At 40.3% G+C, this 24,687-nt stretch overlaps 1 protein-coding gene across 3 annotated transcripts in view; it reads left to right on the plus strand.

Annotated features, from left to right (window-relative positions):
- PIP4P2 (phosphatidylinositol-4,5-bisphosphate 4-phosphatase 2) overlaps positions 1 to 14,009 on the plus strand; it is a 53,592-nt gene extending 39,583 nt beyond the window's left edge. For 2 of the 3 annotated variants that reach the window (XM_019486544.2, XM_014610197.3), the window contains exons 6-7: positions 8,169 to 8,259; positions 12,421 to 14,009. In XM_019486544.2, the coding sequence (XP_019342089.1) occupies positions 8,169 to 8,259; positions 12,421 to 12,564 (235 nt within the window). In that variant the 3' untranslated portion in view covers positions 12,565 to 14,009. Of the gene's footprint in view, positions 1 to 1,973; positions 5,745 to 8,168; positions 8,260 to 12,420 lie in introns of those variants that run through there. The other variant, XR_009460675.1, reaches the window with a different exon arrangement.
- Positions 14,010 to 24,687: the final 10,678 nt, after the last annotated feature.

Genomic DNA, 24,687 nt, shown 5'->3' on the forward strand with positions numbered 1-24,687 from the left:
GTTAGACCACTGCATACCATAGGCAGGTCACTTGAGGATCGAGAAGACACGAGAGGGTATTCTATGAAATTCTGTCTAGGAGTCTACCAAAACATCAAAGACTACTGCATATCCTGCCCAGAGTGCCAGCTAGTTGGGCCCAGGCCCACTCATAGAACCCAATTAGTACCCAACCCATCGGTCAGCAATCTATTTGTGTGGGTGGGAGTGGTCCTATTTGAGCTGCTGGAGCCAAGTGCCAGCTGTTGCTGTTTTATTCCTATCCTGCTAAACTATGGCAACTGATACCTAGAAGCAGTGACCATCTGCTCAGCCTTGGCTTAAACAGTCACCTCAAAATTTATTAACACTTGTTTATTGGTAGGGTTTCCCCGGGAGATCACCATATTTATGTCACGGTTGTTGCAGGAGGCCTTGGATCCATTAGGTAAAGACCTCAGTTTACCATCCCCAGATGAATGGATTGGTTGAGTGATTCAACTAAATGTTAAAAGGGATGGTATAGCTGGGGAATGTGGAAACTGTTAGATTGGATATCTGGAAAAACGTCTTCACTGTGAGAATAGCGGGGCAGTGGAGTAGACTGCCTAGGCAAGTTGTGGACTCCCCCTCACTGGAGGTGTTCAAGAAGAGGTTGGACAGCTGCTATTCAGGGATGATGTATGCTATGTTTATTTTCCACTATGGGTATTTCCTATGCTTCTAGGCTTTACTGGTTGCTCCCCTGCCCCCCACTTGTGCTATACATATCAGGATGTTTTTAAGCCTCCCCAGAGGCACTGGGTATTGGCTACAGCTAAGGCTGGGGACTTCAACTGGGGTGTGCTGGTTCTGCTAGGAAGCTGAGAGGTTCCTAGCTAGAGGGTCAGTAGCCATATTTAGGGTCAGGAAGGAATTTTACCCCATTGCAGAGATTTGGGGTAGAAATTTTTCCAGTGCTTTATTTTTCCATTGGAAATTTTCCATTTCTAAAAATTAATTGTTTCATAAAATTCACTAGCAACAGTGAATGGATGCCAGTACAATATTAGGCAAGATTGGCAGTTTCAAAGTGGCAATTAGTGTTTTTCAGGTGATTATCCCTAGGAGGTGTCTGAGAGGGTACATATATGTTTTATTGATTTGTAAACAGGAGGGTAAATACACTTGCATAATAATCCAAACCAAAAATCAAGTTATGAATTCACTTAATTAGCCTTTCAGGTCAATAATTTCTTTTCACATAACGCTGTGAATTTGTTTAAATATAACTTTTAAACCATATTAAGTGTGCTGTATTTATTTTTTTTTCCTTATCAAATATTTTAGTTCAAATACTTGTGGCTATTGGGACATAAAATTAACATGGGGGTACTTTTATTAGTTTTGTTTACTAAATACATGTCAAATAAACATGCTAAATCAGATCACGCTCTATTTAGGGCATTGGAAAATTTTCTGGAAAACCCACATCTATACCTTATTGTTAGATTGGTATGGACTTGTGGGGGGTGGGGCATGGACTTCTACCTGGAACCTCTTAAGCATATATTCACATTTGGGCATTTTATAGAAGCAGAACATTGGCTGCCATGGTTCCCCTGCTTTACCTGTAGCAGGTCAGGGTGTTAGGTCTATGTTGTGTCAGGGTTGAGGGTAGTCTTTTATGTAGAGTTTAGATCGGGGCGGACAATTATTTTGGGCGGAGGGCCACTTAATGAGTTTTGTCAAGCCATCGTGGGCCGCATGACAGGCAGCCAGGAGCAGATAAATATTCATTTTCTAAATCTTTTAGGGGCCCCGTGGGCCAGATAGAATGGCCTGGCAGACCGCATTCAGCCCATGGGCCGCATTTTGCCCACCCCTGGTTTAGATTATGGTAGTATGTGGGATGGTTTGGATAAGGATACTGAGTTTTGGCAAGCCATCGAGGGCCACATGACAGGCAGCCAGGAGCAGATTAATATTAATATTAATTTTCTAAATTTTTTTAGGGGCCCTGTGGGCTGGATAGAATGTCCCGGTGGGCCGCATCCAGCCCGTGAGCCACATTTTGTCCACCCCTGGACTAGATGACCTCTGGAGGTCCCTTTTAGCCCTACTTCTCTATGACTCTGACACCATTAAGCAACAAGGCAAGTTGTTTCTAGTGTTGGCAGGGTATTACCAATGCTTTATTCTCAGTTTTCAATTATTACAGTGATACTGACCTACTTTATGGTGTGGCACGCAAGAAGATATGATGATCTGCCGAGCGTGCGGAAGCTTTTAGGACTATAAAGTGGCTCCTGCATAGTGCCCCTGTACTGTGTAGCATGGATTTCACAAAATAACTTATATTGCGGAATCTCCCTTCAGAACAAGGCTTTGGAGCTGCTTTATTCCAGGAATTTGGGAGAATCCTATTTTTAAGAAGGAAACTCCTTCTCCAGGAACAGAAATATGTTATGGTTGCAATTAAGTGGGTCATTGAGACCCTTCAAAACTACCTCCTGAGCACTTCTTCTGTCCTTGTTACTGACCCTGCCCTACTAACACAGCTGCATGCAATGTGGGTGGCTAACACCAAGTTGATAAGATGGTAACTGGCCCTACAACAATATGTTTTTTTTCTGTCTGAAACTATGCCAGGGTAGCACATGCAAATTAAGATTTTTTTTCTGTCCCAGGAGGGGGGCTTAAACATGCAGACTTCAGTCTTGAGGAGAGGATATGTGAGAAAGTACTTAGTCTTCAGGAGCCTGAAACCCAGTGGCAAGTGGCTAGCTGCTAATAGTCTGCTCGGCCAGAAGGATGCGAGCCAGCTCTGATGGATAACTAGTAAATGGGAGTGCAGCCACAAAGAAGCTCCATATCTCCAGGAGCAGGGAACAAGGGGTGAGAAGAGAGGAGGCTGTGATGCTGAGGGAGAAGCACGGAGTCTGGGTTGTCCCTGTCAAGGTCTGAAGAAAGACAGGTTTTGGTTTTGTTGATTGTTTGCAGGCTTGTTTGTTTTGTTACTTTTGTTGAGTCATGGAAATAGAGGTGGGTGAGAGTGGTGTCCAGGGCAGGTGCCCAGTTAGGAGGGGCACCATAAGGGCACCCAGTCCCCGTGAAGTCTGCCCTGATAGCATTCCCATGCTGGGAACTCCAAAACAGTCTCTGGCTGCTGCCGCTTTTAAGAGCAACAGCCAGGGCAGGCAGAGCACAGGCACTGGCAAAAGCAGTGCTCATTCCTGCTGTTGGATCCTATGCCCTGCTCTTGCATCCCATTCCTTCCCTTCCTCTTGGACCCTGTACCCTCCCCCTTGCTCTCGAAACCACGTGCCTCCCCCCACCTCTCTTCCACAGGGTTTGTCCCAGGCAGCAGCTCTTGTTGTTATGCCACTGGTTTTATTTACTGGGGACAAGTTCACCCCATATAAAATAAATTGGCTGGAAATCCCAAGCACAGAGCTGACTGACCTTAATAAGGAAAGTGCAAGTGATTTGCTTACAGGCTCAATACTGATGTTTCTTTTGAGAAGGACAAACTTCCAGGTATGCTGAGACAAGCAGTTATTAAATGTTTACTTAAGAAGTCCTTTTTTGTCAAGAGCTTAATATGGTTTATTGTAGACATCTCTAAGAAAATGGTGGTGGGTCAACTTCATTCCTCAGGGTATATTGGTCCATATGGCTGTGTCCACACAAGCGCAGACATTTATTCCCCAGGGACAAGTAGCAATGACGCACCTTGTGTTGCTGTTATTTGTCCCTGAGGAGTGCCCATACCATGTGCCCTCTGGCACATGGCAGGTTACCCCAGGTGGGGTAGGGGAGGCTGGGGCCAGCAACTATGCTAGCCCCAGCAGTCTTACCTGGGGTCCCAGGGGCCTCAGGGTGCTGCAGCTACAGCACTTTTCCTGCAGCTAGGAGCTTGGCCAACTGCTGAAACAAGCATGGCTTCAGCCAGCAAGACTCTGGTTTTGGATGGTGCATGCTGCCACCATGTGTGCCACCCTGCTTTTTTTGGCATGGGTGTTTTTTGACCCCGGGATATCCTGGGGTCAGAAAACATCCCCATGTTGCAAGGCAGAATGAGGAAGACCTGCATGTGCGGTGTGGTGCCACAAATGGGTCTGCAGTGCCACATACTGCATGTCTGTGCTCATCTGGACACAGCGTATGAGACTGGCTCCAGCCATTGGTACAGCCAAAAAACAGTTAAGGCACTGTTGGTGTTTAGTGTTCCTTTGGCAGTAGATAAAGTTTCTCTTATGATTTTTTTTTTAATGGGATCTCTCAGCCATCTACCAGACAGTAATGCTGGCTCACTTCAAAGTCTAGTGAAGATGGAAGTGGCTCCCCCCCTTTTCATTTATTTGCATTGAATTTGAATTAGTTTGGCTCACTGGCTCATGTGTAACCTTATTGTTTAAAACACGGGTATTAAAACATTAAGGGATAGCAAATGAAGTTTGTAATGTGCTGGATAACTTTTTAAATCTAGGGTCCAGTGGCTCTGATGGTAATAATACTTGCTAAACTAAAAATGAAATGTGGATAGTCAATCAGACCAAGTTGTAGAACTAAAAAATCAGAGTACTTTTCATGGTACTAAACACACTTGCCCTGCCACCCTGTTGGGGGAAGTTAAAGACCAAACTAGTAGAACCAACCTGGTGCCTTTACAAACTTTGTACAAAAAGCTGTTCTGGTTATACTCTTTGCAATATTTCAGGTGCTGCTTCAAAATTTTGAGGTTGCTATCCTAAACTCACCTTTAATAAAATGTTCTACCTTAAATTGTTCTGGTCTGTGCTAGGCTGGGCTGACAGTTGTGCTTACTGCCATTTGCCTCTCACTCCAAAAGTTGCCATGTAGCAATAGGGCAATTAATAGAGATACTTTCTCTTCTGTTGACTACATAACTTAAAAGCAGCAGAGAAATGGCGATGGATTAAGAATACTTAAAGTAGAACAGGGGGATGGAAGAATACTTGAGCATCCATGCAAAAGATTGTGATTTGGGCTGGTTATACTTTTGGTGTCAGGTCTCCTGGCTCTCCTAATACTCAAAACAAATATAACTAAAGGTATTAGTTTTGTGGAGAAGTTGCATACCCTTCTATAACACGGGTGGGCAAAATGCGGCCTGTGGGCCAGATGCAGCCCACCAGGCCGTTCTATCCAGCCCGTGGGGCCCTTAAAAAATTTAGAAAATTAATATTTATCTGCCCCTGACTGCCTGTCATATGGCCCTCAATGGCTTGCCAAAACTTAGTAAGTGGCCCTCCACCCAAAATAATTGCCTGTCCCGAAGTTTCAGTAGTTAGCTGTTAGTTGGTCTCATCCAATCTGATTATGAGGATGGTCAGTCATTGGAACATGCTACATAAGGTATCTCCATTCTTGAAAATTTCCAAGAGCGGGCTGGACAGGCACTCGGCTGGAATGGTTTTTAGTCAGGGATGATCCTGCCTTGAGCAGGGGCTGGATGAGATCACCTCGTGAAGTCTCTTTCAGCCCTACTTTCCTGTGATCCCATGATTCTTTCTATTTTGCTTCTGCAACCTTTATTAGGCAATTTTAGAAAGGAATTTCAAGAGCAGTGCTGTAGTCAGATTTATTTAGGTTGGCAGGTTTGAAGACAAGGTGCCTTCCTCGAAGTCTTTGTAGTGCAGCTTTCAAAGGATTTGTTTACTTTGCTCACTGATGGCGATTTGTGCAGTTAATTTGTAGTATATCTCAACTGGAAACCTGGAAATGATTGATTCACCTAGCTACTTGAAATGGACTTAAAGGTTAGTGTTCACAAGCATAATTCCCCTTTTTATATAAGTAAATATTTTCATGTTTCATGACTAGTAGAACAACTTCAACACTTTAAAGCTTTTTAGGAAGAAATCACACAGTTCTTTTGACAGTGGAGACATTCTTTCAGGAAACTGTCTTTGTAAATAATCACTTTAGGAGATGGCAGAGTTTAAAGACTTATCACGCTTTGAAGATAAAATATGATTTGTAGTTGAGTTATTTTAGTCTTTTAATAATAGATTTAGAACATCTAAAATAATCTATTTTGTTGTCTCGCAAATCATGCTGAAGCCTTGAGCCAAAGCATTTTTTTATGGAATCAGAAAGACTGTTCAAGACTTATTTGGTAGCACACCAAAATATTTTCTTCTTAATTTAGGTAACCTTATTTTAAACTGAATTTAATTACCTATGCTAGGATAAACTTTAGAATTGGAGATAGGAAATAGTTAAGTGATATGAGATGGGGTGAAGGAGTTGGGATTCCTGGGTTTTATTCCTGCTTCTGCCCCTAACTCCCTATGTTATTTCTCTTTCTACAAATATTTCTTTGCCTTGGATACTCATGGTTATTCCACGTCAGACTTTTAAAAGTACCATAGTTGCACATAGTAATGGCAGGATAACTCTAAATGTCTCTTAGTGCAGACCTTAAATTGGGTATTCCCACCCATAGCTTATGGGCAACATGCCTGTAAGACCCTCTATTGTTCACTGTTCCAAAGGATTAAAAAATTAAATTTAAATTGATGGGAAAATTAAAGTCTGATGTTGCCTGCAGCATATTATTTGTTCTGTATTGTTGCTCAGTGAAGGTTTGGGGACCACTGCCGAAGAGGAAATGTTTTGCCATCTCATTCCCTAGAATTTGTACCCTCTGTACCAGCTAACCACCTTACGGGACAATTGAACCCTTGTAACCTAGCAGTAGTGAAGGATTAATTTTGAAATCTGTTATTCCCCCTTGCTAATAAGTGAGAACCTCATCCACTCCTGGTAAATAACTAAACTCTCATATCTATTATAATCTCTGCTTTGACTGAACCAGACATGATGAAGGAAGAACATATTTGGGGTATGTCTATATGGCACAAAGAAGAGTCAGGCTGAGATACTCTGCACCTAATACTTACCAAACATCAAGGCCAGGTACAGACATTCCACATTTACCAGTATAAGTGATCAGAAACTGGCATATACCTGTAACAGGACAGAAGTTCAGCACACACACACTGGTTTAAAAACGGCAGAACCTCCCCCCCCCCGCAAACCAAAGGGCGAATGTGTGGTCTGTTTACTACTGATCTAAACTACACTGCTTACAGAAAATGTTGTAACTTTAGATTGATTCTGCTTCCAACTTCTTGAATATCTATATCTAGCCTAAGTGTTTATAGCTACCCTGGTTCAGAGTTTTTATGTATATTAGTAAGCTCACAAAGACACTGCTGTTGGTCTTGAAGTTGGTGTCCACAGTGTATTTCAGTATAGTATAGCCTTGCACTGAATACTGGCCAAACTTCCTAACCCTTCCTGCTGCAAGTTTAAAATTTTGATGTGGCTAAGAGGCACAAGACGCACAACTTTCAAAACCAGCATGGCTTGGAGTCGGTGATCTGCATATAGACCTACAGCTCAAAGAATAATCTGTTCTAATTTTAAATGAGTTCCCAGAACAAATAATAAGAAATAAAGAAAATCAAAAATACAAAATAATAAATAAACAGAAAAAGATTTATTTATTTCATTTAACTACATATTTTTGTGCACAAACTACCCTGAAGCTGCATACAGCTCATTAGCCATGGTGTGGTCACTCCTGGCATTTATTCTGGGACCAAGTCTACCAATCCAAATAAAAAGGAAAACCAGGAAGGGGATAATACAGTATAAGCCTGTTTTCAGCTATTTGAGTATGTGGTCATATGGGTGTCGGAGAATCAAGTCTTCATTGAGAAACTTTTTTTTTTTTAGTGAATAATATGGAGCGTTTTTCTATGACAGCAAGGCAGTTTCAGAGAAAAGAGAAGCACACCAGTGATGACATCTAATAGTTTTAGTGTAATTCAGTTTTTTGATAATTTTTGTTTTAAAAAGAGACTTGGATAAAGCCAGATGATACACAGGCGCAGCAGGCAATCATAAAGTGTAGAACTATAATTTCTCTCCTTATCACAATACTATGTTGGTTCAGACACTAGATGGTTGATAATCTTCATCTTGACACAGTTCTCCTCTGATATACTCTGCTTACAGGAAGAGTAATTCTTAAAAGCATTACACTTATTTAGTCTAGTAATAAGCTTGTCCTACAATTTTATTGCTTCAACGTGATTTGTGTGTGTATATGGGCTGTGTTTTACTGTCTAATAACTCATTTTGTTTGGGTTTAACATACTATTCATCTGCAGTTCCTCTGTTGGAAGTGCACTACCAAGAAGGCGCTGCTGTGCATACATTACTATTGGAATGATATGCATTTTCATTGGAGTTGGACTAACCGTGAGTAATGTATTTTTCAATGCTAATTTTCACAGGGGGCCCCAGTGTTTTCGCAACTCTCAGCATTTGAGTAGCATTTCTTCAGTTCCAACATTTTAGTACTGTCTGACCACTGTTGAGCAGAAACTCATATTTTAGCACACATCTTTAAATAAATAAATAAAAGGCAGGAAGGTTTCTGTAAGGTTCTGCTTAGAGCTGTGTGGCAAACTGAAATGTCTGCAGAAGACACACTCAGTTAGGGAATGTTAAGGTGATGTAGCTGTGATGATCCAGAAATTATGCAGGGTGATATCTTTATTAGACAAGCTATCTAACTCTATCCCAATTAAACTGTTGGTCCAATAAAAGATATTGCCACAAGAAATCCTTGCCTCTTGCAAAGTTAGGGAAGCAACATTGTCCTTAATTGGGACAAAAAGGCAAATGTTTAATTTTTCACAGAAATACATTTCGGAGTATTTTCATTTCAGAAACATTGAAATGTTTCCACAGTTGGGCTGCTTCATCATTTTCAGTACGCTCACTGAGCTGCTCTTAGGGACTGAGAGGGCACTGAGGGCAAGACCAACCAACTGCAGCTGGCCAGACATTTTCCACTTAAAATGTTGACTTGAAATCTGAAATATGCTGCCAGAACACCCACATTTCATAAGGATCAGGTAGATTTCCATCAGAATTCTTCCTAGCTTCCTGCCTGCCTCCCTGCCGTGTAAGGCTAGACTGCTTCCTCAGTGGTCCTTGAAAAGCACCATTAGGGAAGGTAAAACACTCGGAGAAAGGAGTCTTAATTTTCACCTGGCTTACTATTAGTTGGGGCTTTCTGGACTGTACTGGATTGTGTCCATTTGTCCATAGATGACCTTATTTACTCAAATATAAGATGACCCCTAATAATTAGATTCTATATATGAAACATGTATAAACTTGTTACAACGTTCCAGGCATAGAATCTAATTATTGGAGGTTTAACTTGAATTTGTCCCACTTGCAGTGCTACCACAGGGAAAATTTAAATCTGGAGGTCAGGTTGCCACCTTGCCCTCTGCCCCCCAGTTTCTTCCCTCTGCAGACCCTTCCCCCCTTCCTTACTGTTAGACTCTGCTACCCCTGGGAGCATGGAAGTAAGGAGGAAATTTGAAAACACTGACCTTGAAATAAACACACCTGAAGTAATCTGCATATAGTACCCAGGGGCTTAGTTCAGTCAGAACTGATGCATTTTACCTCTTCTGAAATTGCAGGTACTCCATAAACACACTTTTTAAGCAGCATTTTTGCACCTACTTTATATATAGTACAAACTATGCATGATTAATCCAAAGACAAAAGACTTATGATTTACCATATAGTTCATTGAACTGGACCTGAGCAGAGTCAACAGCACTTCAAGCCATGGTGACCCCATAGGTCAGGTCTGCTCAATATGTATGTGTACTCCAGAGACCCTCACAAAGGAGAGAGAGAGATGCTGATTAGCCCCCGCTTGTTCTTGTCCTGAGTCTTGGGATCCTCCAAAAATGCCCTGTCCCTCATCTGCACATACAGCCTGGTCCAGTTGCACCTCATGGAGGGCCGGCCCATACTAATCATATGCGACAGGCTGAGAGATGGGGCAACTGAGGGATTCTGGTTGAACTGTTTGGGGCCCTATTTGATGTTTGCCAGACATTAAGGCTGGTGCAGACACAGGGATCTTTGGAAATGGGAAAGGCACAGCTTAGCTGTGGAAGTGAAGAGGAAGTCTAAATGTATTCAGTGTAGTTGTTCACTGTGATTTGAAAAAGAATAGGTGCTGAAGGGGGACTGTGCACAATGGCCACTAACATGTATTTTATTCAGACAGGTTGTACTAACTTGTCCTTGTGGTAGATTCCCATCAGCATGTTAGACTTTTTGGCCAAGATCAAATATAGCTTTTTTGGCACCGAGGAAAGGGTGTTGGGGCTGGCTCTGGGCCTCTGAGTGCTGACCTGGTATTGCAGTTCCTTCAGTCCTGGTGCCAATTCCCTGAGGAGGGAACACCCACCCATTTTTATTTTGAAGGGACATGTATGCACACTTACGTTTGTCCAATATGAATCGTAGGTTTTATAGTCATGCTCAGTGTTGGCTGCGTTTAATGAACTTCACAGTTGGTTTTCGTTACTGAGTACATTCTGTTTTTGGCAGCAGATTAATGATGGACAATGTATTTAATGAGGTTTTCTTGTATGCAGATGTAAGATGTGGGGCTTCTCCCCCCTTCCCATTCTGACTTGGGGTGGAGGGTGACCTTACCTTGTATTTGAGTAAATACAGTAGCCTCTCCTATCTATTTTTCAAACAACATGGTTCAAAATGTATTAGTATTAAGTTCTTTTGTGCCTCCCTAAGAGCCTACCAGTCAGGCCTTAGTCTGAGTATATAACTACAACATCATAATACATAAACTTGGCATGGTTACATCATTCACTAACCATTAAAAGCATGCTTATAACTAAAATGAAAGTGTGCATTTTGGTTCCAATTATGATTGTGTGTAATGTATATTAATAGTCTGCAAGTAATCTCTGCTAGAGCATTTCATTAGTATAAGACTACACGTACACTATATTGGCAGAGTGTTCTTATGGATGCAGCTATACTAGTGAAATTGCACTTTGTAAAAGTACAATAAAACGACCACCCATGAATGAAACAAGCTGTACTGGTAAAACCACACCTCTAGTTTAAAAAAGAATACAATAGGTCTCTGATGTTAGTTGGAAATGAAACCTTTTTCATAGATTTCATAGACATTAGGGGCTGGAAGGGACCTCAAGAGATGATCTGGTCCAGCTGCCCTGCCATAGGCAGAAAGTCAGCTGGTATCAAGTGACCCCAGCAAGGAATCTAGGAATTTTGGGACCTTTTTGGGCCTTTGGCTGATACAGCTATTCTGGCAGAAAGCAGTAGTATGGACCTGACCTCTGTCACACTGAAAAGCCCGTACGCTTTGTGAGGAATTTTTAAGAAAGACCTATGAAGCTATGCAATTGACCCATACAATGACTAATGCAAATATGTAGTGAGGCACATTGTAATGAGTAATTAGCCACCTTAAAGAAACTAATGGATTCCTGTGTTTGCAGATATTAGAAAAAATCTGAGAGAAAATATCTGATCAATATGATGTTGTGGTCAAAGAATCAAACAAGATCTTGGGCTATATTAATAAAAGTACATAAATTAATAGTGTATATATAAAATAGCCATTGTATAAACCAATGGTACTACCTCTTGAATAATATGCTAGTTTCTGATCACCCCATCGTAAAATGGATGTAGCAGGAATAGAATGAGCTCAGAGAAAGGTAAAAATAATGGGAAGAGTTGAATAGGAGGGAAAATTACAAAATTTAGAAGTATTTTTACAGATGAAATTAATAAAACTGATCAAGGTAGAAGTACAGAAAATAATGAAAGATGTATAAAAGGTTGGCTTGATGCTTTGATTTAGCCAAATCTAACTAAAATAATGGGCCACCCAGGAAAATTAAAAATAGCAGACTTAATTATCTTATCTACCCAATTAGTGTTATGCCTAGGATTGGGCAGTGGTAAAAACTGGTTTCATTCTAGAGCACTGAACATGCAACACTGTTTTGGCATAAGTTAAGGTTTTCACATCCCAGTATGCTTTTTTCACATCTTGCAGCTCCTCATCTTCTACAATGTCTTTTATATGCCCCTTACAGTATCATTCCTAGATAAGCCATATTGCCTTTTATGTGTATGCAGATGAAATCATCTACTGCTTCTGTAAACTGCATTTATTTTTACTTTGACCATTGTGGGGGGGCAGTGTACACTTCCCCCTTAGCCTTCTTAACTTAGTGGTGGAAAACAAGCTGTTTGCATGCTTAAATTAGTGGAGGATTTTCTGTATTAAAGTGAGTACGAACAAGAAACTTGCTGGATTTAAAAAAAAAAACAAAACAGCTTGCATGTTTGACATCACTTATAATATTGGTATAATTTACTCTAATGAATTAATTAATATTCTATATCTCTGGGAGTATTAAAAAAAAAAAAGACAGCAACTCATATCGGTTTATACTTAAATATCTTTAAAGAAACACTAGTGTCCTCCAAGAACCCAGACTGTTGTGCATCTGACGCTCTCTTTTTCTTTTCCAGGTTGGTACACAAGACTTTGCCATGCGTTTTCATGCAACATATGTTTCTTGGGCTATTGCTTACCTCTTAGGCTTGATCTGCCTTATTCGAGCCTGTTACTGGGGAGCCATAAAAGTCAGTTATCCAGAGCACAGTTTTGCATAGACTTATATTGGTAGATTGTAGCAGGTGAGACAGTCTCTCTACTAGTTCTGGATTCTACATGTTGGACACTTTTCAACTGTTTTCCCGTAAGGATTCTATTCTGTTAAAAGTAGTTTTAAGACTGGGGATCTTTTAAGAACAAATGTTCATTGCACTACATTATATGCAAATGGGTTGTTTTGCTGCTAGATTCTCAAGCTCTGAATACTAAAGCTTTGTTTACATGTCCATACACCTGTCTTAAGTATTGTTGAATTTCATTCCAACAAACGGTATAGTTTTACAGTTCCTTTTTATTATTTTAAAAGCGGCCTGCACCATTCTTTAGGTGATCAGTAAGTATTCAAAAGCAAGAGGTGTTTATAAGTGTTTCTACAGTAGCTTTACATTTGTACTTGCATTTTAATTACAACTGTACTAAAGTGGCTTGCTTTAAAATCTAAGCAATAAGCATTTTGCTTGAACTGCTTACTGTACATTTTACCTAAGATCATAGTGACCTTATTCCAGAAGTGAAATATAAGAGTGTACTTTTGGGAACTGAAATTGTTGCTAAAGAGAACATTTGTAAACACTGTATGCTTTCAGATTTTCAGGTAGAGAGATGCAATATTTTGGTAATCCAGTTAAATAACAGAAATTATCCATTTATCCTGTATTGGAATTTAACTTGGATAAATGTTTTTCTCAAGGATCCTGGGACTTATTAATGTTTTGCTTTTTACAGGCAAATCCTAAAAGCCATGATTGGATTTATGGAACTTAACTGTGGTTATTTGTATGAGTTCCTTTACACAGGGTCTAAGGGAAGCATTTCATATGACTTGTTTTATATTACTTAAATGTCATTTAGGTGAAGATAAGGTGATGGTGGGTTTCCTCTTACTCTCAGCTGATCATGGCAGACTTTTCCTTGTTGGGAGAATTATGCATCGGTCACTGCAAAGGGAGAAACTGTAACTTTACACTGACTACTATAATATGAAAATTAGTAAACTGTTACTCGGACTATTCCTTCAAAATACTGTCGGTCAATTTAACGTTGGTTCTCTCAAGAGAATACGGAAACAGAAATTGATTTTCTAATGATGCATTCCCAAAGGATTAAGGGACCAGTTCTTGCACTGCCCATCTTAACGGTTTTAAAGGCATTTTTTGCTGAATTCAGAAGGAATGTCCCGAGCAGTTTAGAACACAATAGTCATTAGATATTGGGGTCAGATGAGCAAAATAATGTGAATGTTCCAGGGATACACGTAATATTTTAAATTGTCTATGTTCCTGTTAGGCAAAGTGACATTCAGATGAGGATTTTGGAGCACAATAAATGTATTCTTCAAACTGTAAATGACATGTCTTTGTATGATGATAAATGTACAAAAGCGGTAGCTCAGGATTACAAGGTACCTTTTAAAATAAACTAATAAAGATTATTATCAAATTTATATTTTTGGTTCTATATAGAAGGTGTATAACCTTGTAATTAGAACAATCTAAATGACACAGAAGGAATGCAGATGCAGTGTAGGAGACATGTGGTCACCCCTTCATCTGCAGGTGCCATCTCCAAACAAATACACTTGGTTTGCAGTGACAACAGCATTGTGTGCATGACATGGGAGGTGATAGTACCACCTAACTTGAGGCTGAATAGGCCTCTGCCGAAGTGTTCTATCAAGTTGTGGGGTGTCACCATTATAAGAAGGATGTAGAAAAAATGGAGTGGACCCAGAATGAGCAACAAATAGAAGGAGTTGGAATACAAGCTATACCAGGTAAATTTATGTTCACTTAACAGAAAAGGAGATGAAGGAGAGACATGGAAGCAGTTTCCAAATATTTGAAAGGCTGCTATAAAGAAGACGGAGAAGTGTTGTTTTTCCTTGCCAGTCCTCAGTACAAGAAGCAACCAGTTTAAACCAGAGCAAAACAGATTTAGATTAAATCTCAGGAAAAACTTCCTAACTGAAAAAGCAATGGGATAATGGAACAAGCTGCCTCAGGAAGTTACAGAATATCCTTCATCAGAGATTTTCTAAAAGAGGCCAGATGAGCATCTCTGGGATGGGAAGTAGACTAAATGACCCTTCAAGTCTCTTCTGACCCAGTGATTCTAAAGTGGCTGGAAAGTGATGGAGGGGTTAGATTATCTCTCTTAGTTACTGCAATTTGAACCCAGAATGCTTCTTCCAGCTGTCTATTATTTCAAAACATTGGTGCTGTCTGCATTCTCATGTTAAACAAAGATTTGGATTGTGTAGAAAATTATTCCATGAATTGGTGAGAGTTGTGCTTACATAATATAAAGAAAAAACCTTGATAGAAAGTCAAATTAACAAAAACAAGCAAGCCTCCTTCAGTATCCATTTACACCATTTTCTTTGTTTTTTCAGCAGGTCTTTCTTTCTTCTTCCCCATCTTTTTCCTTTCCTTAAAGGGACAAAATCTTTATCTCTCACATAGATTAGGATCATCATGCAGGACTTGTTTCTCCTCTATGCAGGATGAACCATTAAGAGTTATTATTGTAAAATAATATAATTTACCATCAGTTTTTTTTTTATAATGAAAATTTCATCTGCTTGGTCCTTAAGAACCTTAACAGTTGATTTTGTTCCTCTGACATCAATGGGAGTTTTACCATAGATTTCAATAAGACCAGGGAGTCTTAGCTGCTGTAGGAATAGGTCAGCTTGCAAGTAGATGGCAACTGGGACAGTCACCAGAACCTGCTCTTAAGTTGTATCCCAGTTCTCAACTTTCTACAAGTAGTCTTATTCTGATTATAACCATTAACACTAAACAGATGATACACAACAAAACAAAACAAAAACCCTCTGGCCTCCATGTAGTTAGACTGACATGAATTTGTGTAGTGCTTTTATAAATTTCAGATAGTACAAGTGAGCAATTATTTTTAAAAATATCTTGCCGTCGATTTAAACTTCTTTCAAAAACATAATAGTAGGTCAAGAGCAGTACAGCCATTTAACAGGCTGGTTGTCTAGCATTCATCTTGGCATCACCCTTAGTGTTGCTTGAGAATTGTTAATATCTGTGTACTTACCCAGATAACAACATAACATTGTTTTGTATCCATCATTGCAAACTTCCCAGGAAGTCTTGCCTAACTCTAGCTACCTTTTCAACTAAATTCTTCCAGTTACTGTGACTGAAGAGACTGAGCTCTCTTTGATGTAAATAATTACTGTAAATAGTATGACATCTGGATGCACTTTTTACTCCAGGGAGAGATGGCAGTAGGCTGCAGAGACTGCTTCCCAACCACCCCCTCACATACTTTGAAAAAACAAAAAACCTTATTTCCTGGGAGCTGACCAAAAAGAGAGCTTTTTGGGGTGGGCGTGCTATAGATTGCCAATAATAGAGAAAAGCCAGGACCTCAAAGCCAGAGGTTTGCCCCTTTTCTCTGTGATTCTTGATTGTGTTCTGCGACTTATGGCATTAAGAACCTCTGCAGACTACAGGAAGGTGCTCTTGCCAGATAAAGCATATGTGGTTTTGCCTGTGCAGAAATGGACATAAACATGGGTATAACTGCAATCTTTTAAAAAAAATGTTGGTACAAGTTGGTTGAAAAATCTTAGTTTTTAAAAAATGAATATTTGAATGAACTGCATTGTGGGGAAGTGGGAGTGTGGGCACTTGATGGTAGGAAAGTGTCCATGTTGCCAAGAATCCACAAATCACCTTCTTTACGTTTCTGTCGTTTTTGCTCAAGATGTTTCTTTATATTTCATAGCCTGGTTGTTGTGCTTTCTGGATCTTATTTTAAAAGGTAGTAAACAAAAAAAGACAGATTGTGGCTGCCTTTGCCACAACAGCCATGAACATGTCATGCCCATGTTAAAGTTCCTTTGGTTTCTAGGTAGCTTCTGATGCCAGTTTAAGAACTTTTTTCGAGCTGAATCAGTTGAGGCACATTTTAAGACAAAGATTTTATCTGTGTGCATAAGCTGTGCACCTCTGGGACAACGCAGATCACAAAGCCCAGAGAATCGGAGAGTAAACATTCCTGGTCAGGTGGGTTTGGCTATGGAGTATACTTCCATAGTAGTCTAGAACCTAGAGTCTTGCCTGTACGAGAGGAGTAGGCAAAGTTTTTTGGCAAAAACTGCAACATCTAACTGGTAGGTTGTTGCAGTGCCAGCATGCCAGAAAAATAAAACCAGGACCGGGGGGCTTGGCAGAACGCATTGCATATTAATATGGTAGTTAATAATCATAAATGTTGGGTTTTTTCTTTTCTTTTTTACAATAAATACCAGGTTTTCTAAAAAAAAATCTAAACCTGGTGACAATAAATAAAACTTCATGTACTACTTTTTTGTTGTGTATTCTTTTTTTGTTAAGCATGTTGTGATGAGAGAGAAGAAAAAGAGAGAGAGAAAAAAGGGGGAGTAGAGAAGAGAGAGGACAATTAAATTAAAACGGATCAAAGCATATCAAAATCTACCCTGAATAGAATTCATAAAAAAACCAAACAAAAACAATCAAAAGGGAAGAGTTAAAACTCCCAAAAGTCTGTTAGGAACTTCACTCTTGTTTTTAATTTTACTTGGAAGGTATTCATATACTATAATGATGAGTAGTAGTATTACACCCTAAAGTTGGTAGGTAGGTAAATAGCAAATATGAATAGGAAAAACAAAACTTTCTTGCTGCTTCTATTCCTAGGATTCCTTTCTTGTAACTGTTTTTAAAATCAACAATTTACTTTAAAAAACCCAAACCCATAATTTATTGCAGGTTAAGGGGAAAGTGAGTCAAATTCATGTATTTGATTATATGAATTATTTTCTGGAACTTTTTTTTTTTTTAGTTATTAGTATCTCAAATCTTGGAACTCTGTAGTACCAGAAACTTATCTAATACTTTTTGGCTTGGTTCAGTCAGTTTTCTTTATAAATGTAGGCATTTCAGTTGAAGCCTATATTTTCCTACTCAAAAGAGAGAGCAGTTTATAATCCTTGTAAAATTGTTTATGCATAATGTCAGGAGGAGTTTTTCCTTTCAAAAAATTGTTAGCAACGCACACACCACTCCAATTCCAAGGAATGAGTACAAGTTACTATTTGCAGTTATTAAATTGAAAAGAATAACCATAAACCAATGTACCGTTAACAGCTTTTAGGAGTTGAACTCTGTCAGTATACAAAAGCCTCTCACCAGAGACATGCTTTCTAACACCACCCCCCAACCCCATTTATGAAGTAAAAATATTTGCAAGGCTTTATTATAGTTATTTAGTCCTGCCATAAAAAAGAAGGGGAAAAAAGATGAAAACTTACTGCATTTTTATTTATGAGAGGGCTTTTTATGGAACAGAAGATGCTAGTATTTGTCATCTCTGAGTGGATAAGAAATCATTTCACATTCACTTTCATTTTTCTTATACCTGTGTTGTTAGCAAAATAATAATAATAATAATAATGTTCACTTGTACCTCAAAGTCCCTTCACAATTAAAGGGAAAAAAAAGATAATTTGGTGACAAATCAGTTATTTTTCATCTTCAGAGGTTTCAGCCTTATCTCTGAATGTTGAATGGCTGGAAATGTGTATACTGCACCTTTAGCCATGCACTGCTAATGGTAAATTTTAGAACAAAAAATCCTATAAAGTTTATACTACCATCTACAAAGTAGTAGCATCTCTCCACTAAATTATTTGTGTTTAGACAGTTTTTTCCTAACAAACTTCCAATATTTAACTAATTTCTTTAGCCTCAGTTACTGGAGCTTCAGGGCATTTAAAATCAAATTAAAAAAATATTAACTGTTTAATGATGCATTTTAGAGCCCTGATATTTGCTAAACTATGGTCACTTAGTTAACGCAGATTATCTGGACAAAAATAGTGTGTGGTGAAGGACATGTTGGAAATTGTACTCTTGAGTACATAGATAGCATCTTTGGTATGGTTATAAAAAATCAAATGTTCTTAAAATTAGTAATATCTCCCATTAGAATCATAAGCTTAAGAATGATCTCAAAGGTCATCTGATCCATCCCCTGCACCAATTCAGAAGCACCACGTGTTCCAGCAGGGGCATCAGGATGGAGTCCAGAAGGTCCATAAAGGATTGTGCATAAATCTCAGTGAAAGAACAAATGGCAACAGAATTTGAACCAGTTTGGAAAGAAATGCTAAAACAATTATTTCAAAGCAAATATAAGAGAGCCTCTTACCCTTTTGTATCGTTTTGTATCTATATTTATGACACATTTTTAGTTTGAGTTCTATGTTATTTGGTAGTGGGGGAAAAAAGGCTAAGCATAGTCCTTAAAAAAAATAAAATAAAAAAAAATGAGAGGATGTTTTTGGAGGTATGAAAAATAGGATTTATTTGCTGACTGCATGATTAATCCTAATTTTCCCAGAAACATTTTCCCATGGGAATTGATATAGTTTGTAAAATCTCAGGTGCACTGATTTAGTTATTAGTGTGTGAGGAATATTGAATTTACTTGAATTTAAGATGACCCTGAATTAATTACCACCCCCACGATAATTGGATTCTATACGTGGAAAATGTATACGTTTGATGTAATTTTCTGTGTATGGAATCTAGTTATTGGAGGCTTGTCTTTAATTCATCCCTCGCACTGCTGCAGGGGGTCAGGCAGTAGAGAGGAAGGTAGAGTGAGTGAGGAGAACAAGCAGCTTGCCCCCTTCTTAGAGCTTAGCCCTTGAAAGTCTTAGCACCCTGCATAAAAAGATTGTATTTGATTTCTAGTATTTATGATGATGCTTTATATACTTTAGACTTAGTTAACTAAAATTATAGTTTGCTGTGTTTTAAAGCATTTAGAAACTGATACTGTGATTTTTATCTCTGTTACTTTTGTGAAACAGAATGCTATTGGCATAATTATTTCTGTTTGTTTGTTTGTTTTGTTTGTTTGTGGGAGTGAACTACAGATTTCTTTCCTTGGCTATTTTTATTTATTTGCTGAAACTAACAATAGCATATTTAGAAATGTTGGAAATTATTTTTATTTATTTTTGGCATGATCTTGTGACCTCTGAGCATCCTCCACTTGTAAAGTCTCCAGTAAGATTTGAAAGCATGTTGCATTTTCAAGAATTGGGTCCTTATTTTATTTACAAGTATTTTTATAGGGCATGCCTATGCAAGAGAACACCTTGTGAAGCCCAGATTTTCAAAGGGATTTCGGTGACTAGTAAGATTTTTTTTTTTCCAAAGGACCCTAGGTGCCTTACTTCTATTATCAATGAGGCACTTTCAACTTTTTTTTCCCAATTCTACCAGGTGTCCTAACATTTGTATCTTTAGGCACCTAAATACCTGCAGAGAAGCAAGCACTTAACACTAGAATGCAGGGGCCAGGACATGGATGGTCTTCCCTAGGCATTACAACCCTAATGCCAAGACCCAGGTTCAAGAAATCAGGAAGTCAGTCATTTGGATGCAAGATCAGGAACCAGAGTCTAGATTCAAATCAAAATCGTAAATGGGAATTAGAAGGCAAAGTCATGGGTGAACATCATAACTGTGAATGCAGAACCTAGGGCAGGGGTTAGAAACTAGAAGAGCAGAGGACAAGGTAAGTGCAATGTTGGAAGGCAGCACTTGGCAAGAAACAGGATTGGAGCTGGGAGACAAACCAAAGTAGCCAGGTATCTCCTGGCAAGCGACCTTATGCAAGCCCCTGGCCCTAATACAGAGCTGGCCAAAACTCAGGATTCAGGGCTCCTGGGAAAATTACAGCATTCTAAAATTTAATTTTGTTCTGAATCAGAATGAAACCATTTAAAAATATATTTCCCTTAAAAATAAATTTTGATAAAATGGCTGTCAGAAATATCAGCTGGGAAAAAATAGTTATCCTTGGAATGCTGACAGCTGCTAAGTAGGCCTGTGCAAACCGGCTAGTGTTTGCTTTCAATTTGGATTCGGCTGATTCTGGGGACAGTGATTCGATTTGGTGATTCGAATCGCTGTCCCGAATCAATTTAGCCAACTCCAATTCAGAGATTCAGCCGCTGCCAAATCGGCCGAATCTCCAAATCAAACAGGTCCCATCCTGTGCCCACTCTCCCAGCCCCATCAATGGCTGCCCTACCTGGCCCCAGCATCCTGGCTCTTTCAAAGCCCCACATTTACCGGCTTCTGCCAAGCAGGGGTGGGGGCGATCCCTGCTGCTCCTCACTGCCCCATTCTTCATGGCGGGGCTCTGTCACAAGGGCTGCTGCAGCAGCTGGTGAATGCGGGCTTTTATTTTTAAGCGCTGGGATGCTGGTGCCAGACAGGGCAACTATTGATGGGGCTGGGAGAGCAGGCAGGGGTTGGGGGTGGTCACGGGGGCTGGGAGAGCAGGCAGGGGATGGGGCCTGGCTGGGGTTCCCACCATGGTGCCCTTCCCCCTGCTCTAGCCCCCCATTCCCACCCCCCACTTACCAGCACAATGTCTGGGTCCAGATCCCCGCGGCAGTATCGGGGACTGCCTGAATCTCTGAAGCTTCTGAATTGATTCAGAGAGCTTCAAATCGATTTGGACCTTTTAAATTGGTCTCCCAATTTGGATTCAGAGATTCGGCTGCCGAATCTCCTTTGAATTGAACCAGCATCCGAAGCTTCACACAGCCTTATTGCTAAGTGAATTTGATGATGATTTTTTTTTTTTAAGTCTCGCTGCTGCCCCTCTGTCACCCAGTAGCTGTCTTCCAGGATCCCTGGCTTCAGGGTTAGGGCATTCCATGGAAGTGCAAAAGTCCCAAGAATCCTGGCTCTAGGTTTTATAAGGAAGAGCCCAGCAGTCTAAAGACAGGCTTCTAGGATCTGTGGTTCTAGGGCTCCAGAAACATCAGGTTCACAAGCTCCTGAGCCAGATGACTTCCTGAAGTTTTATTTGCAAGCCAGCTGGTTTGTGAAAGCTTGTGCAGCTAGAAAGCCATAGGATTCCTAAATGGTGACAGTAGGTATGGCAAGGTTAATCTATAGCTCTGGACACTGAAAGCCTGTGGGCTCCCCAACAATATAGCAGGTGAACTGGCAGAAAACCAGGCTGCTTCTGTTGAGCTGACACGTGCCAGATCAACACTCGGGATCTTAATATTGCACTGTTAGGAGGGCGTGATACAAAGTTGCACACACACGCGCACGTGCACACTAAAACAGCACATACATGCACTTTGGTGGCTGTTTAGTAACACTAGGGGGTGTTTGGGGTAATCTGGGCTCAGGCTTAGTCAGGGTCATAGTGCCCCAGGGTTACTCAGGGTCAGTTGGGGCTCTGGGGTTACTTGGGAGTTAATTGGGGCCCTGGGCAGAGGTGAAGGAGAAAGCTGGGGCCACAGCAAGGAAAAGCAGTGGAGCCAGAGGTAAGGGGCAGGGGAGTAGAAGCCAGCAGGGCCTCTGGATGGATAGGTGGTGTGGCGCATTGCTGGTCCAGACAGAGAGGGTGTCCCAAACAGGTCACATTCTACCACCCCTTTTCTAGGGGTGGGCTACCTGTGTCTCCTATGGGAAGAACATGCCCAGGCAAGGGCCAGTCTTGCTCAGATGCATACGTGCAGATCTAGGTATTCTTATTGTCTAGTTCCCACAATGGTGGAGTTGCTGGTTTCTGTAGGGTCTTTGTCTTCAAAATGTTGGGTTCCTGCAGGTTCTTTTATCTTTCAAATGCTGGGTTTTATCACTGTTCCTGGGTGAGGTCTGTGGTTCCTGGTTGAGTCAATGCAAGGTAACGGTTGGGTCGTTGAGTTGTTGGTCCCGTTCTTACTTGTCATTCAGTAGAGGCCTGCTACCATTATGCCTCAAGCGCCCTCATTCTTTCCCATTCATTCAAGGGGAAAGGGGAAATCAAAATGAAGGCAGCCACATGGATTGTGCTGGAGGATCCCTGTGCTGTAGTATCATTAAAGGTCTGTTCTCTTCCTCATTCATAGTTGTTATTCACTGTGGGACCTAAATCATTACAAGGTGTCAGAAGTGGTGAATGAGGAAGATTGGATGAATCTGCCCTGTTATCCGTATGAGAAAACAGGTAATTCAGGGCCTGGAAGCTGCACTCAGCAAGGAACAAAGGCCTCTGCAAGTACAGTACCCTCTGTGCAAGGCAGAAGTGTAACCAGCTCAGAGACAGTTAAATATGGATGCATTACAAACCCCTTCCTGCTTTTCGTTGTCAGGCAATATAGCTGAGGATTGGAGAAAATTTAGACAAAGGTTTGAGTTGTATTTAGCTGCTATAGGAGTAGAAGAGAGAACTGATAAAGTTCAATCATCCATTTTCCTTCATTTGGTAGGGGAAGAAGCGACTGAGGTGTACAGCAACTTTACATTTGCTCCAAGCCAAAACATGAATTTCAATGAGATAGTGAATAAATTTGAAGAATGTTGTGCGCCAAAATGCAATGAAACTTTGAGAGAGATACATTTTGTATGCGCATGCAAAAACCAGATGAAAGCAAAAAGCACTATATCACAGAGTTAAAGGCTCAGCAAGACCTGTGTTTTTGGGGATGTAACAGATTCTCTGATCAAAGATGGAATCATTTGTGACATTATAGACAATGAATTGAGAGAGAAGCTGCTATGGGAAAGATACTTATCCCTAGAAAAAACTCTACAGATTTGTGGAGCAGCTGAAACTGAAAGCTCAGACCAAAGAGCTGAATACAGCTGGGGGCGTTGTCCTTGCAATACGTAGTAAAGACGGACAGAAAAGGACGCTTCAAATGGAGGTTGCCCCAGCTACCACAACTACTACTAAGGGGCAGATGGAGTACAGGGAAGCCTGCAGCCGGTGTGAAATGCAGCATGGCTCCAAACGATGTGCTGCAGAATAAAAGAATAATCATTTTGCCAAATGTTGCGGAGTGCAAGCCCATAAAGTCCAGGTGCATGTGGCTGAAGATGCTCCAGAGGGAGAGTATTATATAGATATGGTAGAATCAAGCAGAGCCACTGAGAAGTTCTGGATCCTGCCACTGGAAGTGCATGGGATAATGATTCCATTCATACTGGATACAGGAGTTCAGGTGAACATTTTACGAGAGCAAGATTATAAAAGGCTGAAAAGTAAACCAAAACGGAGGCCTACAAAAGTAACCATAACTGGCCATTCAGGAGCGAAGATACTGGTCAAGGAAAAGTGCCTAGCCTGCATCAAACATAAAAATGTGGTGTACAATCTTGCATTCACTGTAGTACCTAAGGAGGTGACACCTATTTTGGGTCTAGCAGTTTTGTGAAAAGCTCAATTTGGTTAAACAGGTGCTTGCATTAGAATACTCTGACTCGGGTTATGAGGACCTTATTTTGGAATATCAAGATTTTTGTTACACACCCATGCAGAAAGCTGCCTTTTGCCTTCCGTGATAAACTAATGGCAGGGCTAAAAAGGATGGAGGAAACCCAGGTAGTACAGAAAATTGAAGAGCCAACAGAGTGGGTGAACTCCCTAGTTATTGTGGAGAATAATGGACAGCTGCAGGTATGCTCGGATCCAAGGAATCTCAATAAGGCCATAAAGTGAGAACATTTTAAGTTGCCCACCAGAGAAGAGATTATGGCTTAGTTTGCGAATACACAGTTCTTCAGTAAATTTGATGCTTCTTCAGGATTCTGGCAGCTGAAGTTAACAGAGGAAAGTTCTAAATTATGCACATTCAATACTCCATTTGGAAGGTATCAGTTTCTGCATTTACCTTTCGGTATAGCTTCAGCTCCAGAGGTGTATCACAAAACTATACATGTGATTTATGAGCATATTCCATGTGTAGACATGTCTATGGATGATATATCATCTGGGGCTCCACCAAGGAAGAGCATGATTGTAGGCTCCAAGTGGTGTTGGAGGCAACTAGGGCTGCAAATTTGAAACTCAATAGATAGAAATGTGTTTTTGGAGCTACAGAATTGACACTTGTGGGAGACATTATTTCTAGAGAAGGGGTGAAACTGGACAAGAAAAAAATTTAGGCTATTGAAACGATGCCATGCCCCCAGTCAAAAAAAGACTTGCAACGCTTTTTGGGAATGGTAAGTTATCTTGGACGGTTCATACCAAACCTGTCTAGAATAGCAGCACCTCTAAGGATGCTTCTTGAGAGTAAAAATGAATGGTGCTGG

Source organism: Alligator mississippiensis, chromosome 3, assembly GCF_030867095.1.
Source record: "Alligator mississippiensis isolate rAllMis1 chromosome 3, rAllMis1, whole genome shotgun sequence".
Lineage (NCBI taxonomy): Eukaryota > Metazoa > Chordata > Crocodylia > Alligatoridae > Alligator > Alligator mississippiensis.